At 50.3% G+C, this 18,374-nt stretch overlaps 1 protein-coding gene across 1 annotated transcript; it reads right to left on the bottom strand.

Moving 5' to 3' along the window:
- Positions 1-4,030: 4,030 nt before the first annotated feature.
- LOC119111563 (gamma-interferon-inducible lysosomal thiol reductase-like) lies at positions 4,031-17,510 on the bottom strand. Its single transcript, XM_037235374.1, has 3 exons — positions 17,316-17,510; positions 4,277-4,597; positions 4,031-4,180 (listed from the first exon to the last, which is right to left on the bottom strand). The coding sequence occupies exons 1-3, from the start codon at positions 17,508-17,510 to the stop codon at positions 4,031-4,033; spliced, it is 666 nt and encodes a 221-aa protein (XP_037091269.1).
- Positions 17,511-18,374: the final 864 nt, after the last annotated feature.

The raw sequence follows: 18,374 nt of genomic DNA, 5'->3' as shown, positions 1-18,374 counted from the left end.
AATGATAATCCGTTGAAGTGACGGTCCAGTAGAATGGTAATCCATTGTAACGGCGGTCCAGCGGAGCGATGGTCCATTGAAGCGGCGGTCCGGCGGAATGATAATCCATTGAAGCGGCGGTCCAGCCGAACGAGGGTCCATTGAAGCGGCGTCCCAGTGGAGCAGCGGCCCAGATCGGCGACCCAGTGGTCAGCGGTCAGCCTAAGCTGTCTCCGCCGGTAGCCGTCCGCAGACGGAGCGGGGCACACCCAAGACAGACTTGCGGCCGGCTGTGACGACGCATCACTGGCGTTATCAACGTACCGAGCTGGCCGCGGCGGAGCACCACTGGTGCTATCACGGCACCGAGCCGGCCGGCCGGCGGCGCCGCGTCGTTATGGCACCATGGGACGCAGCCGCAACCCCCGGCCGAGTTATGGCCCCCGGGGAGCGCTGCGAACGGCCGGGCGACGTCGTTTCCGGTGAGATGGCGGGCCACCGGAACCGCCGCGGTCGGACCAGCGTGCTGACGCCAGCCGCCCGGCCGGAGGGCTGGGCCGGACGGGCTCATTAGAGTCGGAGCGACTTTAACAGAGGCTTGACATGTTGTTGGGAATTTGCGCAATTATTCATGTAACAGGAAGCTACACTGTCGGTCGGCTTGCCGTCACGACTTGCAGGCTTCGTAAAGTTAGATCCACTGCAGCCATGCCTTGGGTGCTCTTTCAGAGTTGAGCGGTTTGCTGGCTTCTCTCGACATATCCCGATTAGCTGCGGGCCAGACGTCAGGGAAGCGGTGCGGCTCGGCACCAGCAGACAGCAACATGGCCTCACATCCCGGCCATGTGGTGCGAGGCTCCATGCCAGCTGAGCCACGGTTCCCTTGGAATGGGCTGGAGGGTTTGTCGCGTTACCGACGGTAGCAGTGAGAGACATCGGAAAAACGGGCGAAGTGGTCAATGATGCCTTGCCATTATGACCCGTGACAGGCTTAACAACAGCAGACGCCTCAGCGAGGCCCTTAAGTGTCAGGACTGCGGGGCCCATGGATAAAGAAAGATTCCAAACAAAGATATGTCAACAACGTGCAGTGGTATCTACGCATTCATGCATTGCATTGCACAGCTGTCTCAGAGTGCACAAACTTGTGTTCTCTTCCGCCGGACACAATTGTCTTAACGATTGCGTTTTTCTGCAGCAGTACCAAACCGATGGCTGTTGGCTGCGATATCTGTTGATCATTGAAATGGCGCGCAAAATATGGAAGCACGATGGCAACATTCGTTTCATGCTATTTGGCACTGCAGCTACTGACTACACTAGGGTGTTTTAAGTTGTCCTCCTCCTGCGACATGATGTATAACAAAATAAATTTTTGATCTGCTGTGCGAAGTTTATGTCGTCAGGGCTTCTTTTGTATGGTGTCAACAAGAGATTAGTAGATCTTGAATTTCATCACACATGTTCTCAAAGACTTTGATGGAGCTGTTGAAGGACCCTCATGATTGCGCACATAATGACCATGTTGTAATGAATATGTAAAGTACTTCCGGGTGCAGCCATGCCGTGTAACCTGTTCGTGCATGATCTTCTCCTGACCATGTTTGAATGGAATGTTCCGCATTTGAGGATGTTCAAAGCCAGTATCAGTTGTCATGAAATAAGCTCACTTATCACTATTGGTGTAATTCTGACTCGAAAATACTGCACTAGGCAACACAATTTCTCTGGTTAGCGAACATGCTCCTCAACACGTTATTGCTGATAACGTCATCGTACGTTGGACAACATTGATTGAGGGTCTATTGACGGTTGTTACATCTGGAAATCGTGCTCATAAACGCCAGACATGAACGACTCAACAACTATATTTTCTTTGACCTTGATCGGCGCATGACAAGTGGAATGGCAGGACTTCAATGGCGTTATTATGGCGTCGTGGATGCCTGCATGACCTTGAAATAGTCCCCCTTACTAGTTTGAACATATTCGCGGGCGTGTAGCTCAGAAACTAGAGGGGTTTAGGCCTGAAGAAGTGCAGGGCTATGAACTGCACTGATTGATCTACAAGGTGATTTTTTTCATCCCAAAACCTCCTGCAAATGTGGAAACACTTCCTTTAACTGCGTCACGATTTCGTGGATCGTATACATGGCGCATGCAAAGTTTTGTCACTGAAACGTCGGGATAACAGCATTTTGTCGTTCTGAAATGTATATTGAAGCAATCAATGTCAGTGCAAATAGCGATCCTTGAATGAAATATCTTTAAATCCCTTCTTCCTATTACTCTGGGTCTACTAGTTTTGCATATATCAGTTTCTGGTTGAATAAAACAAGACGATAACCATATCTTGTTGCATCCCGCGTTCGTGTTCACCGACACCGCCTCAGAGATGAATTTCACCCGACTTCACGGTGACGGAATGAGGTGTTCAGGAATGCAGCAGCTTACGACTCGACACAGCAGGACGTGCAGCCATTCTTAGCCAAATTAGCGGAAACCATGAGGGCATACCGCAGCGGAGGAGTGGGTCGATGGGCTCGAGCTCTGCGCACGCCAGGCCAGCGGGCATTCCATCTCGGTACAGCGCGACAAACAACGCGGAGGCCTGCGACGACTGTGGAAATACGCTAGCAGGTACGGAGACTACGGTAGCGTCCGCCCGGCGCCGGTGGCAGCTGGCCGGGCTTCATCAAACAGACAGGACCCGATGTGGCGTATGTAGCGCAGCTATGGGGTATCATTCTGAAGAACATCTCAATGAAGCATTAGCTCATTCGTCTAGGAGCAAGCAGAAACCCAAGAGTCTCACAAAGATCGCTCGTGTAAAAGTGTTTAGCCCGCCAGGAAGTCATGAAATTTTGTACCTGCCGGAATATTTTCGTTACTAAGAATATGTTTAACCCGAACAAAGCCGAAGCTCCCGACACATTGCCACTTTGCGCTTTGTCTTTAGTCATGAACATATGGGCTAACACCTTGCCATGATAAACCACCACTACCTGGCTTCCCCCCCCCCCCCACGCCATCATGCCCGCGTTTCACCTTGCATCCTTACTGTCACTGAATAGAATACTTTAAGCAAAAAGAGTCCATGCTCTGCACCTTACGGCACCCGCGCCACGCTGTTCACACTGGGCGGTGCACGGCGGGCCTGCATAACAGGCAAGGACGCACACAGCCAAGCTTAGTTCCTCATTGCTTTACGGCCCGAGCTCCACGCACTGAGGTGCTGCCATAGGGAACGCCTTTATTCCAAATATGGGCAAAAGTAGAATCAGCTGATCCAGCCCCATAGAAACATGCAGCGCGTTGGAATGGCGCATTTGAGCGTACCGATAGTGTAGCGGTTAACGCGTCCGCGTTGATCACGACACGCGTCTGGGAAACCAGAGGTACGGGGTTCGATTCCCCGCGGTGCCCGCCTGAGATCGAGACCTGCCTGTTTCCCGGACAAACAAGACCCCGAACAGCGCATCGACCATTGATAGTGTCGCAAGGAGAGCACCGACGACTCACCTGCAAACAAACGCACTTACTTCGCCTCTCGGCCGAGCAGGAAATGGGCTCGGGTCGTACGTCATAGATTATGAATGGATTCACCCCGAAGTAAGAAATGGGTTTCCATTTGCTTATGAAGGTCGGGGCCCCGGTGACATGGGCTTGGGACACAGTTTGCTCGATCCACGTGGCTGTCGTAGTGTGTTGGCGCTTCGTCGCCACCATTCAGAGAACACACTGTTGAAGCGTCGTTGAATAGCCCACGCAAACAGAATGCACCTTGTACCAAGGGGCACCCAGGTCTGTAATCAGAGACAGGCAAATAAACGCTGCCATGGGCCTGCTGAACACACATCCTTAGCCTGATGGTACAGCGCCGACATCCCATGTCAGTAGCTTAAGGCAAAGACCAATATGGGTGGTCCTGAAAAACACAACGGATGTGCCTGCTCTAAACGTTATGCAGTGCCACGTCACATGCCCTGGCCTCAAGTGACCTCAGCCATACGCACTCCGTGCATGGGGAGCTCAGCGTCCTGCGGTGCTCCTATTGCTGGCAGCCGGCGGGCGTCTGCCCGGTGCGCTGCTGCCACGTGCTGCACACGACACCCAGCAGGTCGTCCAGCAGCTGCTTCTGCTGCTCGGCGGTGCCCTGGCTGCCGTCCAGGGTCATGGTCGGCGCAAAGGTCAGCGGCGGCTGCAGCGCGTGCGTCAGCTGCTGGAACTCCAGCGCCTGCTGCCGGGAGGCCGCCGAGCCGGCGCAGGCCACGCCGTCATCCCAGCTCAGACCCGCCTCCTGCAGGCACGCCGGCCCGTCAGCCCGCAGGGTCTTCTGTGCGGCCATCAGGCAGGCCACGGCGCGCGTGCGCACAGAAGCGTCGTCGATGGCGGCGGCGACACAGCCATGCAGCCGGTTGGCCCAGCACTCCTCGGGGCCGTGCTGGCAGTGCACGCTGCCGTCGTCGCTCGAGACGTTGGCCTTGCCCCAGGGCACGAGGGTGACGTTGACCAGGTCGGGCACGCGGCTGACGGTCACGTTCAGCTGATCGACGACGAAGTTCTTGCAGTCCGGGCAGAGGGACTCGTAGTAGACGCCGACGGCCAGCGGCGCGTCCTGACCCAGCGCTGGGACCAGCAGGCAGAGCGGCAGCAGCAGCGAGAGCATGACTGAGAGCGAGCGAGCGGCGTTAGTCCGCAGCTGAGAGATTCTATGGACAAAGCTGAGCCACGGACATCGTTTTATATCCGCGCGAACTGCATGTGGGGCGGAAGTTATATAATCTATAGCGCCTCAGCGGCATTGACTCAGGTGCTACATTCGCACCGCAGCATGGCTGTTGTGTGGCGTTCTTAGCCCCAGGGCTTCCCGTCTCGCTATCGATGTGGGGGGGGGGGGGGGGGGTAAACCTGCTGTGTCACGCACTGCTGGCTTCGTCACCCACCCTCCCTCACTGCACTCTACGCTTCGCACGATAAGAACACATCAGCTCATTACGTGTGCTGCACGGGTGGGGTGTAGGTGTCTCGTCTTTGAACTATCACCAATGTTCCCCAGAGCCGGTAAAATACACAATGCACGCAAATACGTCAATGGGGAGTATATCGACCGCAGCAGTCGTGTATAAACGCCTGCTTATACTTGTAGGTACAGAGCTTTATGCATATCGCAACACTGTGGATGGTCGGCAAATCCGCCCAGCAGACTAAGCAGGCAGAAACAACGCATATCAGAAGTACTATTAGTGGAATTAAATATTCTTCAAACTCTGCTTCAAGCACACATTTAACATAAAGTTAAAGGGGAATGTTTCTCATCTGTATGGAGTTTTGAAATGAAATGGTCATTTTAAGATCATCCGGTGAAGATCACAGCCCTGCCCTTTATTAGACCTAAAACCTTGTAGTTTCTGAGCTACACACACGCCAAGATGTGCAAAATATTTCGCGCAGACTATTTCTGGTCAATCAGGCACGCATGCCGCCATAGAAACGTCATTCAAATCCTTCCACCCCACAGGCCATGCGGAATTCAAGGTCAAGGAGAAAATAATCACCGAGCTGTTCGGATCTGGTGTTCGCGAACATGCCCTCCAGGTATAATGAACGTCAGTTGGCTCTCAGTCATTGTAGAGCAGGCTGGGCAAGTAAATAGTGCCATAACTGAGGACGTGAATACAAGCGAACATCGTAAGTTCAAGGATAAATATGCAAGAACATCACGAGAAAGGGCCAAACAAGAACCCATCACGACACGCGGCTCAGCAAAAACTTCCAGCGCTGGCACGGCCACGTCTCGGGCCACTGAAGTACAAGCGCGTGCTAGGGTGGCGATTTCGTACGGCTAGTTTGGCAGCACCTCATCGTCACACAAACACTCCCTGACGTAATCAAGCAAAGATGTATCGAGGAGCAGTGTAATAAATATTGAAATTTTGTTCTTTAGAGCAGTCTTTTCCACTAAAAAGCATACCAACAGTGAAAAGCGATTTCGTTTCATCATAGCTGATGTTCGTCTCAATACTTTAAAATGTGGAAAATTCCTTCACTAAACGAAGTGCAACGCCTCCGCATGTAAAGCCGTTTGTAAGCCGCATGTAAAGCCGTTAAAGACAGCGCCGAGAATGTGTCATGTTACTATCTGACAACCAAGCGTCTTTGTAAAAAGAAGCACTGTACCCACGAGCAGGGGTGAAAAAGTATCTTTTCTGTCACCGACGAAATTGGCAACCGTCTGAATTGTCACTTGGGGGTCATATCTTTCAGAAACTGTTGCAATATGCCTCTGAATGCAATAAACCACAGAAGGCAAATGCAAATTAAATGCAATGCGGCACAACCATCAAGGATTTTAGTTTCGGACGTTCATTTGTGCTGTAGTTTCATTTGCTGGCCATCAAACACTGAATGACGGTTGAGACTAACCTTACAGACTTATCAGATAAAGGCATAGTTAACATAGCCAGCCTTAAGGTTTTAGATCCTATTCAGGGGGGGGGGGGGGAGGATCAGGCCTCCTAACCAGAGATACAGCTTCCCATTTTAGGCATCATTTTTGTCCAGTTTTTCATTTATTATGATTTGGGGGCCTGGTCCCCAAACAATGATTTTGAGGAGGCACACCTCTGCTGCCAGCTACGAAAAATTGCGTCAAATCTGGGAGAAAACTTTTAAGTGCATTTTGAAGGCAGGCCCAGCCATTTTTATTTCTGCACCCTCCCCCTTCCCCTTCCATTCCTCACCCCTATGCATTTTACAAAACTGCATCTTTGCGGGCTTACAATTACCGATAACATGATTCTACAAGCACCCGAAACAACATCACTTTTGTTTTTACCTTCATCATCTTGGCATAACTATTGCCGGTGCAGAGCTCGCGTTCCCTGACGTGATCCCCATTATTTAGAGCAAAACCCATACAAAATTGGTATCAAGAGATCCAAACTACATCTTTCAACACCTCCAGCACCTTCATTTAGTTTCATATGCAAGATGATGACGCCTAAGAGCGTTTTATTTCATGCCTGTCCACCGATCAGCGCGCTAAGTCTGAGGTGCAACGGCAATGTGAGAGGCCTACACCAGGGATGACCGGCCCCTTATATCAAGGCCGCTATCCCTCCCAGTAGCAGGAAGCCCTGGATGAATTCTTAGCATGTGTCGCTCCAACGACCTCTGCTACAGCTCAGGTATGTACAAACAGCAACACTAGATCGGCAGTACTCTTCAACGCTATTGCCTAAAACTGACGATTAGCTACAGGTGATGGTATACAAGGGTGCCTAATGTTAAAAAAGAGCATTGTACATCAATCGTCGTTTTTAAGGCAAAACATATCGTAACTAGTCGTACAACAGGTCAGGGTGTACTTTCCTACCTAACGTTAGGAAAAATCATTGTACACCATTCGTCGTGTTTAAGGCAGGACATATCGTAAATAATCACAAAACAGGTAGATTCATGCTCTTACCTTCGAATTTTGTACAATTACGATGGCGAGCTCCCGAGCGCCGCGCACATACAGCAGCCGCGACACCCGCGCTACTTCTGCGCGCGGTCACAACATTACTGCGCATCAAGCAGCATCAAGAACCATACAAATGTACCGGCCAGGGTAACAAGAATCCATGAAATTTGATCCTCGACGCCAACGGAACGATGGGTCGCACGGGGGTTGGGTGGGGAATGTAAAGCGAAATGAGATCATGGCGGCTAAATAAAAGCTCACTTTACGGCACCTATATATGGCATGGAACATGGACGCCAATGGGACGCTGGGTTGAAGGGGATATAGGGTGGGGAGGTTAGGTTAGGTTAGGTTAGGTTAGGTTAGGTTAGGTTAGGTTAGGTTAGGTTAGGTTAGGTTAGGTTAGGTTAGGTTAGGTTAGGTTAGGTTAGGTTAGGTTAGGTTAGGTTAGGTTAGGTTAGGTTAGGTTAGGTTAGGTTAGGTTAGGTTAGGTTAGGTTAGGTTAGGTTAGGGTTAGGTTAGGTTAGGTTAGGTTAGGTTAGGTTAGGTTAGGTTAGGTTAGGTTAGGTTTAGGTTAGGTTAGGCCGAGCCGAGCCGAGCCGAGCGAGCCGAGCCGAGCCGAGCCGAGCCGAGCCGAGCCGAGCCGAGCCGAGCCGAGCCGAGCCGAGCCGAGCCGAGCCGAGCCGAGGATGGCCACAGTTTTGAATCAGGATGCCCTGTTCCGGGCAAGCAAGACTCCTTGGTTAGATCAAGAGGCCCGTCGTGAATTGCAAACATCCTGCTCTGGATTAAGAGGCCCCTTCTTTGCGTCGGGAGGCTAGTTTCTAAGAGAAGAGGCCCTGTTTTAGGTCAGCAAGACACTTTACTGTGTAATTAAAAGGCCCCCATTCTGGAATCTCTTAGCCGTCGGCACCCATTTACTCGTATCTTATATATGAAACAGTTTGATAAAAGGGACAAGCCCTCAGTGTTCCAGCCCCTTGAATATGGAAATGCGCAGGAGGCCCCCTGGTGAAAAGATTCCATTTTGTCCAGCAGGCGCCTGGAAAATCCCTTCCCCCAAGCTCAAAACCTGTGGTAGCGCCCCTTCTTGCAATCATCAGTAGATGAATCTGAATGGAGACGCATCAAAAACTGAGCTATCGGGACGACGAAAGGAAGGAAGGGAAATATATGTTATCTTTGTGGGCGAACTTCAGCGTTTGGAAAAATGTCAACACCAGAAAAACAAAATGAAATATTTAGAAAAACAGCAAGAAAGCATAACAAAATCAAGTTAATCATTTTGATGTTGAGCATTGTCGTAGTTCATTTTGAAAAGAGTGGCTGGGCCCCCAAACTGAGATCTTAGAATGCATTGTTTTCTTTTGACTACGTGGTCTTGGTAGTACTTCAGTAGCATTGTGACCAATTCGCTCTATGCGCTCATTTTTTGGGTCTAGATGACATGGAATGCAACCGGTAGCCGCGGTTGCGGGAAAGGTCAAATGACGTCAGACGGTTCTACCCTGAGTGTAACACGGCCAGCGTCAAGTGTTGTGACACATCAAGCTTTCGCCGTGATGTTCTATTACTTACCCGGAGTTTCACGATGTTGAGCGTGGTGGTATCACGGTTCACGAAACAAGCACCAAATAGCGTGGGTACTGACCCCATACATTTCCAACTTAAAAGGTTAGAACGAAGGCCTTAAAAATGGAATGCAGCGACGGATTCCTTGGTTTTCACGTCGGACATGTAGCCGAACTAAGGCCAAATGGTGACGCATGCTTACCACACACTCGCCTGTTATGCGCATGTTCCGGACAGAACTGACTGTGCAGAATCCTCTTCAGGTCACGGCGATTCCGTCCAAGCTTCACCATCACGCCGTCGAACGAATATGTCAGCTGTCAACCACTCCACCTCTCTGGCCTATCAGCTGCCGAGGGTACGCCCCTGGATCAGGACTGTTCCGCGCAGCAATACTGTGCTGCGTGACAGTCTGAGTACTCCTCTCCGTATGGGATAGAAACCATCCCTTCCACATATTTACGGATTGCAAGTTCATGTCTGTTTGTTGCTCGTCACTTAAGCTGCATTGATCTTTGCATGCACCTTGGTGTAAACAAACGCACATGTGATAGTTACTTTGATCATATCTGAAAGACCTCACATTATTAGCACCTCTAGTTGCCAGGCTGAAAGCTTTTGGTAGTGCAAATCATGTAATCAAATGTTGAATATTTGTAAGCTCTCTTTTCATTATGTTCCAGCATTCTATGTCACGTAAGTAGCTTTAGCTCCAGCTGAACACTTATGATGAAAAAGCATGCTACAAGGTATGATTTATAATGCGATTGATTGGATGAATCACGTTGGTTTAATGAATAGGCCCACTGTAAACACAGCGTAACCTTTCCCGCCCCTTCAACCTTGCAAAGATGCTGGAAACCGGCAAAACACAGCGCTCCGCCGGCATAAAAGCACAGGAGGACACCGATCTTTTGACCCTTGCCTTGATGTGAGGGCAATGCGACTCCCTGAGATTTGTTGAGGACACCTTCCCGACATACGCTGCAATCACGACCAAATTTTCCATAGCCTATGGGCATCCATTTGCGCGTGCGTTGACACCAAAAGCATGCCACTGGCACAGGGGGTACGCTGGCCAATCCAGGGTTACTCTCCAATCCTGGCCTTGCATGAGGCGAATGCCACTGGGTGGGGGTACGCTGCACGGTGATCCACAGCTGGCACGGTCGGTGGGCAGCAGCCGGCGAATCGCGGACCGCACGCTTCGGTCGGCAATGCTGCACGCATGTAATAATGTAATAATGTAATTGACGTAATGATGTAGTATTTTTGTCGTATAGTAACAATACTACATAATAATAATGTACTTCGCAATAATAATGATAAAAAATAATAATAATAATGGAACCATATATCATGACTATCATAAATTACAAATAATATATCATAAATAATAAACTTCAGAATACATCAAACCACACATCATTGTACTCAGAAGATAACAAGGAACACGCTTTCCCGGTCTAACGTCGCTGCCAGGCATGGTTTTGTGCATATAAGCATGCGAAGCTGAACTTGTTCGATGTTCAGGAACATTTTATATTTTACTTGGCCTAGCGGGGATAATTATTGACCAAGTCACATAAAAGTTATTAGCAAACGTAAGGCCTTGTTGGGACTAACCCACTTGCTTTTTCGGTGAGGCTCTTTCTCTGATTTGGGAACGGCAAGTGGAGCGCATCGATCCCCCTGTCTGTCCGCGCTATGAATAGCGGCGTATCAGGGCGATGGTCAAACCTTTCCCCTAAAATTATGCTATTGAATTTCGATTTCACGATCGGATGGCCTGGTCAGGGCTCACGCAACACGCCCTGCTAATCGCAGGCACCGATGTCAGAAATCCATCCAATTAAACTGTTTGGACCAAATTCATACTTATTTTGTCAGTGTTGATCCGATCAGCGGTGCCCTGCAACATAAGCCTTTTTCCCTTATCAGATGCGAACAACCGCGTCGCCGGTAATTGGACGACTGCGGGACGGTGACGGGTGGGCCCAACGGGAGCGATGGCGAAGAAAATACGTCCGTGTTGACGACTGCCGGCGGCGGCTGCCTGCGATCCGGAGAGGTCAGCACACGGTGGTTCCTTCCGCCACATCAACGGAAAGATGTGGTGCACTTCGAAATGTGTCGCGACGCAGCAAAGCGTTTGTTATGTGGATGTGAGGATCCATTGCGGGGGCGAAATTCGCAACGCGTCAGCTGTGGATTTGCGCTGGTGCTCCTGCCGTGGTGGCTTACGCCGCTGTTGTCGATAGATCCTGGGAAACAGCTTCTGTGTTGGCCATTCGGCCCCCGTAATCCATCACACTGACCGAGTCCAATGTCAGGCTGTGGTCCTATTACAATGACCCCGTCCGGTGTCAGTTGCGATCCCATTACAATGACCCAGTCGTGTCAGCCGTGATCCCATCACGCTGACCCCGTCTAATGTCGGCTATGATCCCATTACACTGACTCCGTCCAGTTCCAGCTGTGATCTCATTACTGACGCAGCCCAGTGTCAGCCGTGATCCCATTACACTGGCCCCGTCCAGTGTCGGTTGTAATCCCATTGCACTAACCCTGTCCACTCTCAGCTGTGATCCCATTACGCCGACACAGGCCAGTCTCAGCTGGGATCCAGCTACACTGACCCCGTCCAGTCTCAGTTGTGATCCCAATACACTGACCCGGTGCGGTCTGAGCTCTCCAATCCCGGCCTTTCATGAGGCGAATGCGCTCCGCCCACGGCTCGGCACCGCCGCCAGCAGCCCTTGCCCGGCACGTGGTCCAATTAGAGCCGGAACACCAGACGGCGGCTGGTGGCCGGCGGCTGGAGGCGGCCTCTGCCCGGGCAGCTCCCGCAATCTTGCCCATTGGGCAGGGGTCTCGTTCGTCCCGCTCCGGATAAACGGCTGGGGCAGAGGCATGCTCAGTCTGTCTCGCCCCGGACAGACGGCTGGGACAGAGACATGCTCAGTCTGTTTCGCCCCGGACGGGCGGCTGCGGCAGAGGCACTGTGGGTATCCCCATACCGATCAATGTCCTCGCTGCGTCTCAATATTTCAGGTGCTGGCCGTGTGCCTGCGCGCGGTCCTGGACGTCGCCGCCTCACCGCTGGTCGGTGCAGGGCGAGGCCGAGCACGGGCGCTGCGGTACCGACGGCCTGGCGGGCGGATGTTGGGGCTTGAGTTAGACCTCCGAGGGGAATAATGTTTGTACACGCCCCGTTTGCCGTCGGTACTGCCCTGCCCTACTCCGGCCATCACCCACTGAGTGTGAGGCTGCCTCACTCGGCACCGCTCGTTTTAGACTTCTTCAGTTATTTGCTTACATATGATACGCAATGATTGTTAGATACTTAAGATTCAACAGCTTTCACTAGCATCTTTACCATAACATGATATCACGTCGATTGAGCAACTGCTGTGTGCGGTGCCTTTCGATTCACGTGGCCGGTGTGTGAACCAGCCAAGCACAGGCCACGCATTGTAAGGGCTTGCTGATTATCAGGAATGGATGGCATTTATTACACGTTGTGATGAAGTGAAATTCATTTGTGGGTTTGCGGTTGCCTTTGTGTCGTTACCTATGGATTTACGTCAAATTACGTTTGATTTCATCGTGTAAATCAAACCTGAATGGTGGCCTTGTGCTTTGCCTGTCGATGTAGCCGCCGTGATGTGAAACGCGTTGAATGCCGCCCGGGTGCCCGGTTGGATACCCTTTGCTTGGGTAGGGGCAACTTGACCCCGCTGACATCTCCGGAACGAAGAGAGCTAGGGACATCAAATTCACAGGGTGTCTTGACCTGTACATGATCTCACTTAGATCAAAGTTAGATGTTCCTAGGTCATGGCTTTCGGGTCAAATAAGGTCAAACAAGGCTATACTCCAGGCTGGCCTCTTTACACGCGCTCGGGTGGGGGTCAGAATGATCCCCACCCGCAGATTTTTCCTGAATGGTTTCCGAACGGCGCGGAGCAGCCGCGCCAAATTTTGCTTAGCCGTAGACAATTAAATGTCGGATCGTTTGGCATAACAAATTTAGATGCACCTTGTAAGATCGCTGACCTATGGCAGGTCAAGGTCAGGCTATGGTTTCAGCAAAGTCATTTTCTAGGGAATCATTTAATCTATGCAACAGTGGAGTGTTAAACGAAACCATACGTCCCTGAGATGTTTTCTTAGGCAACACAATATTGTATGAGTAAATTAAGTTGACTTAAGGCTAAGTATAAGGGTCAGACCTAGGTCAAAACCAGGCTGCTTTATTGCTCTGGGGCTTGCTGCATGGAACAGCTTCTGGTGCTCATTTGGAATTTGTTTATAGCAGGAACTGCATTATACATCTTCCATGGACTTCATAGAGGTCAAAATGGGTCACTGACCTGAAGTGACCCAGGTCAGCATCCTTTTTAAGGAGCATACTGCCCAGCATAATCTTTGTCGCTTATTCAAATGCAAAACCCAGAGCAGTCTTGCATGATTTCGGTCACCATGACCTTCAAAGGGTCAAACAAGGTCACTGACCTTAACTGAGCATGTGACCTTTTGCTTAAAAGCAGTTATCTAGGTTATGGGGGCACTTAGGAAACCAACCTGGAATTTGACCTTCTTTAACCTTATTTGACCCAAAGATCATGACTGAGGAACCTAAAACTTTGATCTAAGTGAGTTTGCGTATAGTTCCGTACACCCTGTAAATTTTGTGTCTCTAGCTCTCTTGGTTTCCGAGATCTAAGGGGGGGGGGGAAATTGACCCCCTCACCCGAGCGAAGGGTATCTACCCGGCCACCCGGGTGTGTGTTAAGTGTCACTAAAACCTAGATACATGTTCTAAGCAAAAGTTCACATGCTCATTTATGGTCAGTTACCTTGTTTGACATTTCGAAGGTCATGGTGACCAATATCATGCAAGGCTGACTTGGGTTTTGCAATTGAATAAGCGACAAAGACGCTTGGCAGTATGTTCTTAAAAAGAAAGTGTTGACCTGGGTCAATTCAGGCCAGTTACCTTCTCTGACCTTTAAGAAATTCAGGAAAGATGTAACATACGGTTTCTGTTATCAACAAATTCGAAGTGAGCACCAGAAACAACCTCATACAGCAAGTCCAAGAGCAATAAATCAAATTGGCGTTGACCTTGGCGTAACCTTCACACCTGACTCTAGGTCAATGAAATTTGTTTATTTTGTGTTGTGTTGCTTAAAAATTTGTTTCAGAGATGTATGGCTTTGTCCAACACTCCGTTGTTGCAACAGATTAAACGATTCCCTTGAAACTGATTTCGCTGAATCTGTGGTCTGACTTTGGCCTGCCGTAAGTAAGCGACCTTACAAGAGACATCTAAATTTTTGATGCCAAACAATCCGCTATACAATGGTATATGGTTATGCAAAATTTGGCACAGCTACGCCGCGCCGTCCGGAAACCATTCCGGAAAACCTTGAGGAGTCAAATTGACCCCCACCCGAACGCGTGTTGATATAGGATGTATCAATAAATTGATCTAATCAGAACTTGTTATGCTAAGTACCACGGCAGAGTTAGTATTTCATATATGCATCAAGGGGCCGGCTTGTTTGATGTGGGATTTAGCATGGGTATTAATAGCCCACATAGAACATTTGTCAACATTCACCCGCCGGATCTGTTCCATTAACTTCTCGGGTCTACATTCTCCACTGCGACATTCATTTCATAGCTGCGCTAATGCCCTTTGACTCCTTGTTTTGAACCATCGCCCGCCCCCGCCTCTGCCCTGAATGCAGTGATCAGCCCAATGCTAAATCAATGTCCAGTTGTATCAGACGGCTGAGAGCGGAAGCGGTGAATGTAGTTGCATTGAAGCGCCGCCGCCCAACGCAGCTGAGACCTGCCGCTATAGAGACCGACTCGAAGCTCGGCTCTGGCCTGAGCCCCGGAGCCGAGCCTGAGCCCCGGAGCCGAGCCTGAGCCCGAGCCCGGAGCCGAGCTACCACTGTGGCGGCTGCCTCTGTAGCTGCCACTGTATCGGCTGCCACTGTAGCTATTATTGTAGCGGCTGCCACTGTAGCTGTCACTGTAGCGGCTGTCACTGTAGCTGCCACTGCTGCAGCTGTCACTGTAGTTGCCACTGTAGCGGCTGCCACTGTAGCTATCACTATAACGGCTACCGCTGTAGCTGCCACCGTAGCTGTAACTGTAGCGGTTGCCACGGAGGGACGCAGCGCGAACAACAACGCCCATACGGAGAAAAACATGCATACTCTTTTATAAAATCAAACTGGGCCACGAGGAGTTTGTCGTGTATGAGGTCAAGCGCATCGCCGCGCATGTGGCGATTGCGGTGATGTCAACACGCGCATGCGTGTTGGATTATCTGAAAACCTGGCGGTGTCAGGGCAGGTCAACTTCACACAGATAAGTGAACTTACGAGCTGTTTTGTGTTGGAGAGCAGGCAGTTGTTTCATCGTAAATTCAAAAAGCAATAGGTGGAAGTCATCAAGGAGTGGAAAGAGATTGTGTTATTTCTTCCCACCGAGCGTCCAACGCAAAACTTTTCTCACATCCTATAAGGGCGAGAGGATCTGCAAGTCCAGCTAGTAAGAAGACTCGTGCCCATCAATTGACGTTCACGAAGTACCTTTGTATAGTTTTTGACATCATTTGTCTACGCCATGGGCCAGATGTGGACCTTTGCTTGTTTCATTGACCTACCCCACGCCTGTCTATGCTCTAGACGCATTTCCGTACTGACATATGCCCCGTTTATCTGTGGTCACAATTTTGACTCTTTTATGCTGTTGGTGCTTATAGTCTATCTGTGCATGTGGTTATTGAAGCGTTTCTAATCTGGCTTTGATGTGTTTTTCACGTGTGGAGCATTCAATCTTCCCGTGCATTCCATCCTCCACATCCTCACGCGTGGAGCATTCAATCTTCCCGTGCATTCCATCCTCCACATCCTCACGCGTGGAGCATTCAATCTTCACGGGCATTCCATGCTTTACATCCTCACGCGTGGAGCATTCAATCTTCACGGGCATTCCATCTTCCACATCCTCACGCGTGGAGCATTCAATCTTCCCGTGCATTCCATCCTCCACATCCTCACGCGTGGAGCATTCAATCTTCACGGGCATTCCATGCTTTACATCCTCACGCGGGGAGCATTCAATCCATTAGTACATTGTGACGGCAAACCACAATCTTCCAGCCTCTCGCTAGCTGTATATGTTGTTCATTCACTCACTTATGCATCCAGACACCACGATGACACCAGCTGATTCAAATGACCCACCACTCCAGGCGCACAACGGCCGCTCATCTTCCCACCCGCTGTGGCCCATATTGAAAGATAAATAACCACCAATGTCTGCGTTATGTTTGGTAGCGATTATCCGAAAGTTCCCGTTCAATACAAACAAACTGGCTAAAGCGTTTCCTCTTTTGCATTTACAATTTCTTTGTTAGTGTTGCGCTACATCGTACACCTGAATTCAACTTTGGCTGCCACTGCATGGAAGTCATTGCTGGCTTGCTTGCGTCATCTATAATACGATTTTTGTTTCCCGTTGACAAAATAGCTGCTAATTGTTACGGTGAACACTTAACCAAACTCCGTTTACAGCTAGTAAGATGAAATCGACATCCAATCACCAAGTCATATTACCTTGAAAATAGTTCCGGTGCTGCAGGTAGCCAGTCACAAGTTGGCGTTTTCCATTGGTCTGGTAAGCCTACCCTATGGAGCAGCCTTGGATGTACATGTGTTCCACCGCTGCTAAAACAGTACGATTACCGGCGCACAAGATCTGCAAAACAAAGCAACCAGAGATATTTGAGCGAGGAAACCTATGGCTTGCGACTCAGCAAACAACGCATCTCATTATTTAAAGCCGACGAAACTGTCGCCGGGACCGGTGGCCTAGTGTCGGGATGTCAGGGCAATCCAGCGGCCGTTGGCCTAGTGTCGTGATGTCAGAGCAATCCAGGGGCTAGTGGCCTAGTGCCGGGGTGTCAGGATAATCCAGCTGCCGTAGGGCTAGTGCCGGGATGTCAGAACAATCCAGACGTCGGTGGCTTGCTGTCGGGATGTCAGGATACTCCAGCGGCCGGTGGCCTAGTGTCGGGACGTCAGGGCATTTCAGCGGCTGGTGGCCTAGTGTCGGGATGTCAGGACAATCCAGCGGCCGGTGGCATGGTTAAGCGGCCGTTGGCCTAGTGTCATGATGTCAGGATAATTGAACTGCCGTTGGCCTAGTGTCTGAATGTCAGGACAATCCAGCGGCCGACGGCCTAATGCCGGGATGTCAGGCTTCCCACGGCCCTGGCGCAGGTGTGCCGGAACGCCTGCCAGAAGTCCCAGCTGAAGACGACGAGCACCAGCGGGTTGAGGACGGCCTTGACGCCGCCGCTCACGATCGCCAGGGTCCAGATCGGGAAACGGTCCTTCGGCATCAACACGCACGTCGTGCTTTTGAAGATCAGAATCAGGCCGATGGACGGCACGCGACTCATGTGACCGTGGCGACGGCGGACGTCTGAGGCTGACCCGGGCGCGGTCTGGCAGACGGCAGCACCGCTGGCAGGCTCGAGCGCTGCAGAGTAGGGTGTGCCATCGAGGGGTGTATCTCTTGGAATCAGCTGAGACAAAGTTTTTCCTTGGCACACGGATTAATGATTAACTTTTAGGCCTGTCGCGCCGTAGCAATGTTGATATTTGTGAGGCGAGAACAGTTTTTCTTTGATAGGCCAAGAAAACTGTATTCGATACTAGCGCCACCTAGTTTACGCCTGGGATCATCCTCGAACAAGCCTCAAAGCTGCCAGTTTCCACACTTCTGGTACTTGGAGGACTAAGTATGGAATAGATATGAAGAGCACCAGCAAAGCATTACCAAACAGCTTTTAAGCTGACCTTTTAGAAAAAAAACATAAATTTTTGTTTAAACCCAAAGCTGTGCAGTTATGAGAATGCTCCAGCAGACCATGTTAGGTTCAAATTTGTTATTGCCAACGCATATTTGTGACGTTGATTTGCAATTTATGTTTTTTTTGGCGTGGGATATAGGGGTTTATTAGTTTAGTTTTGTTGGTACTGAAACCATTCTTTCGAACAATTACTTGCATAAGCATACCGAGGGCTGTACGGTCGCGCACAAAACATTGTGTGATAGGCTACCCGACTCTACTGTACTATCACCAGTTGCCGACTAAGGGAAAGTCTTGAGCCACATCAGGTGGCTGAGCGAATCGAAGAGGAATCTTACCAATACCATCTTCAAGACCGCGACGGTAGAAATCGGGTACTGTGGACCAACGAAGCGATCCCGGTTCATGATCTGAAATACGTGACAAAATTGATCGAGAGGGATTTAGATC

Source organism: Pollicipes pollicipes, unplaced genomic scaffold, assembly GCF_011947565.3.
Source record: "Pollicipes pollicipes isolate AB1234 unplaced genomic scaffold, Ppol_2.1 Scaffold_7261;HRSCAF=8764_pilon_pilon_pilon, whole genome shotgun sequence".
Classification (NCBI taxonomy): Eukaryota; Metazoa; Arthropoda; class Thecostraca; order Pollicipedomorpha; family Pollicipedidae; genus Pollicipes; species Pollicipes pollicipes.
Note: the sequence above shows the minus strand (reverse complement) of the source record. Positions and strands in the feature narration are given on the sequence as shown.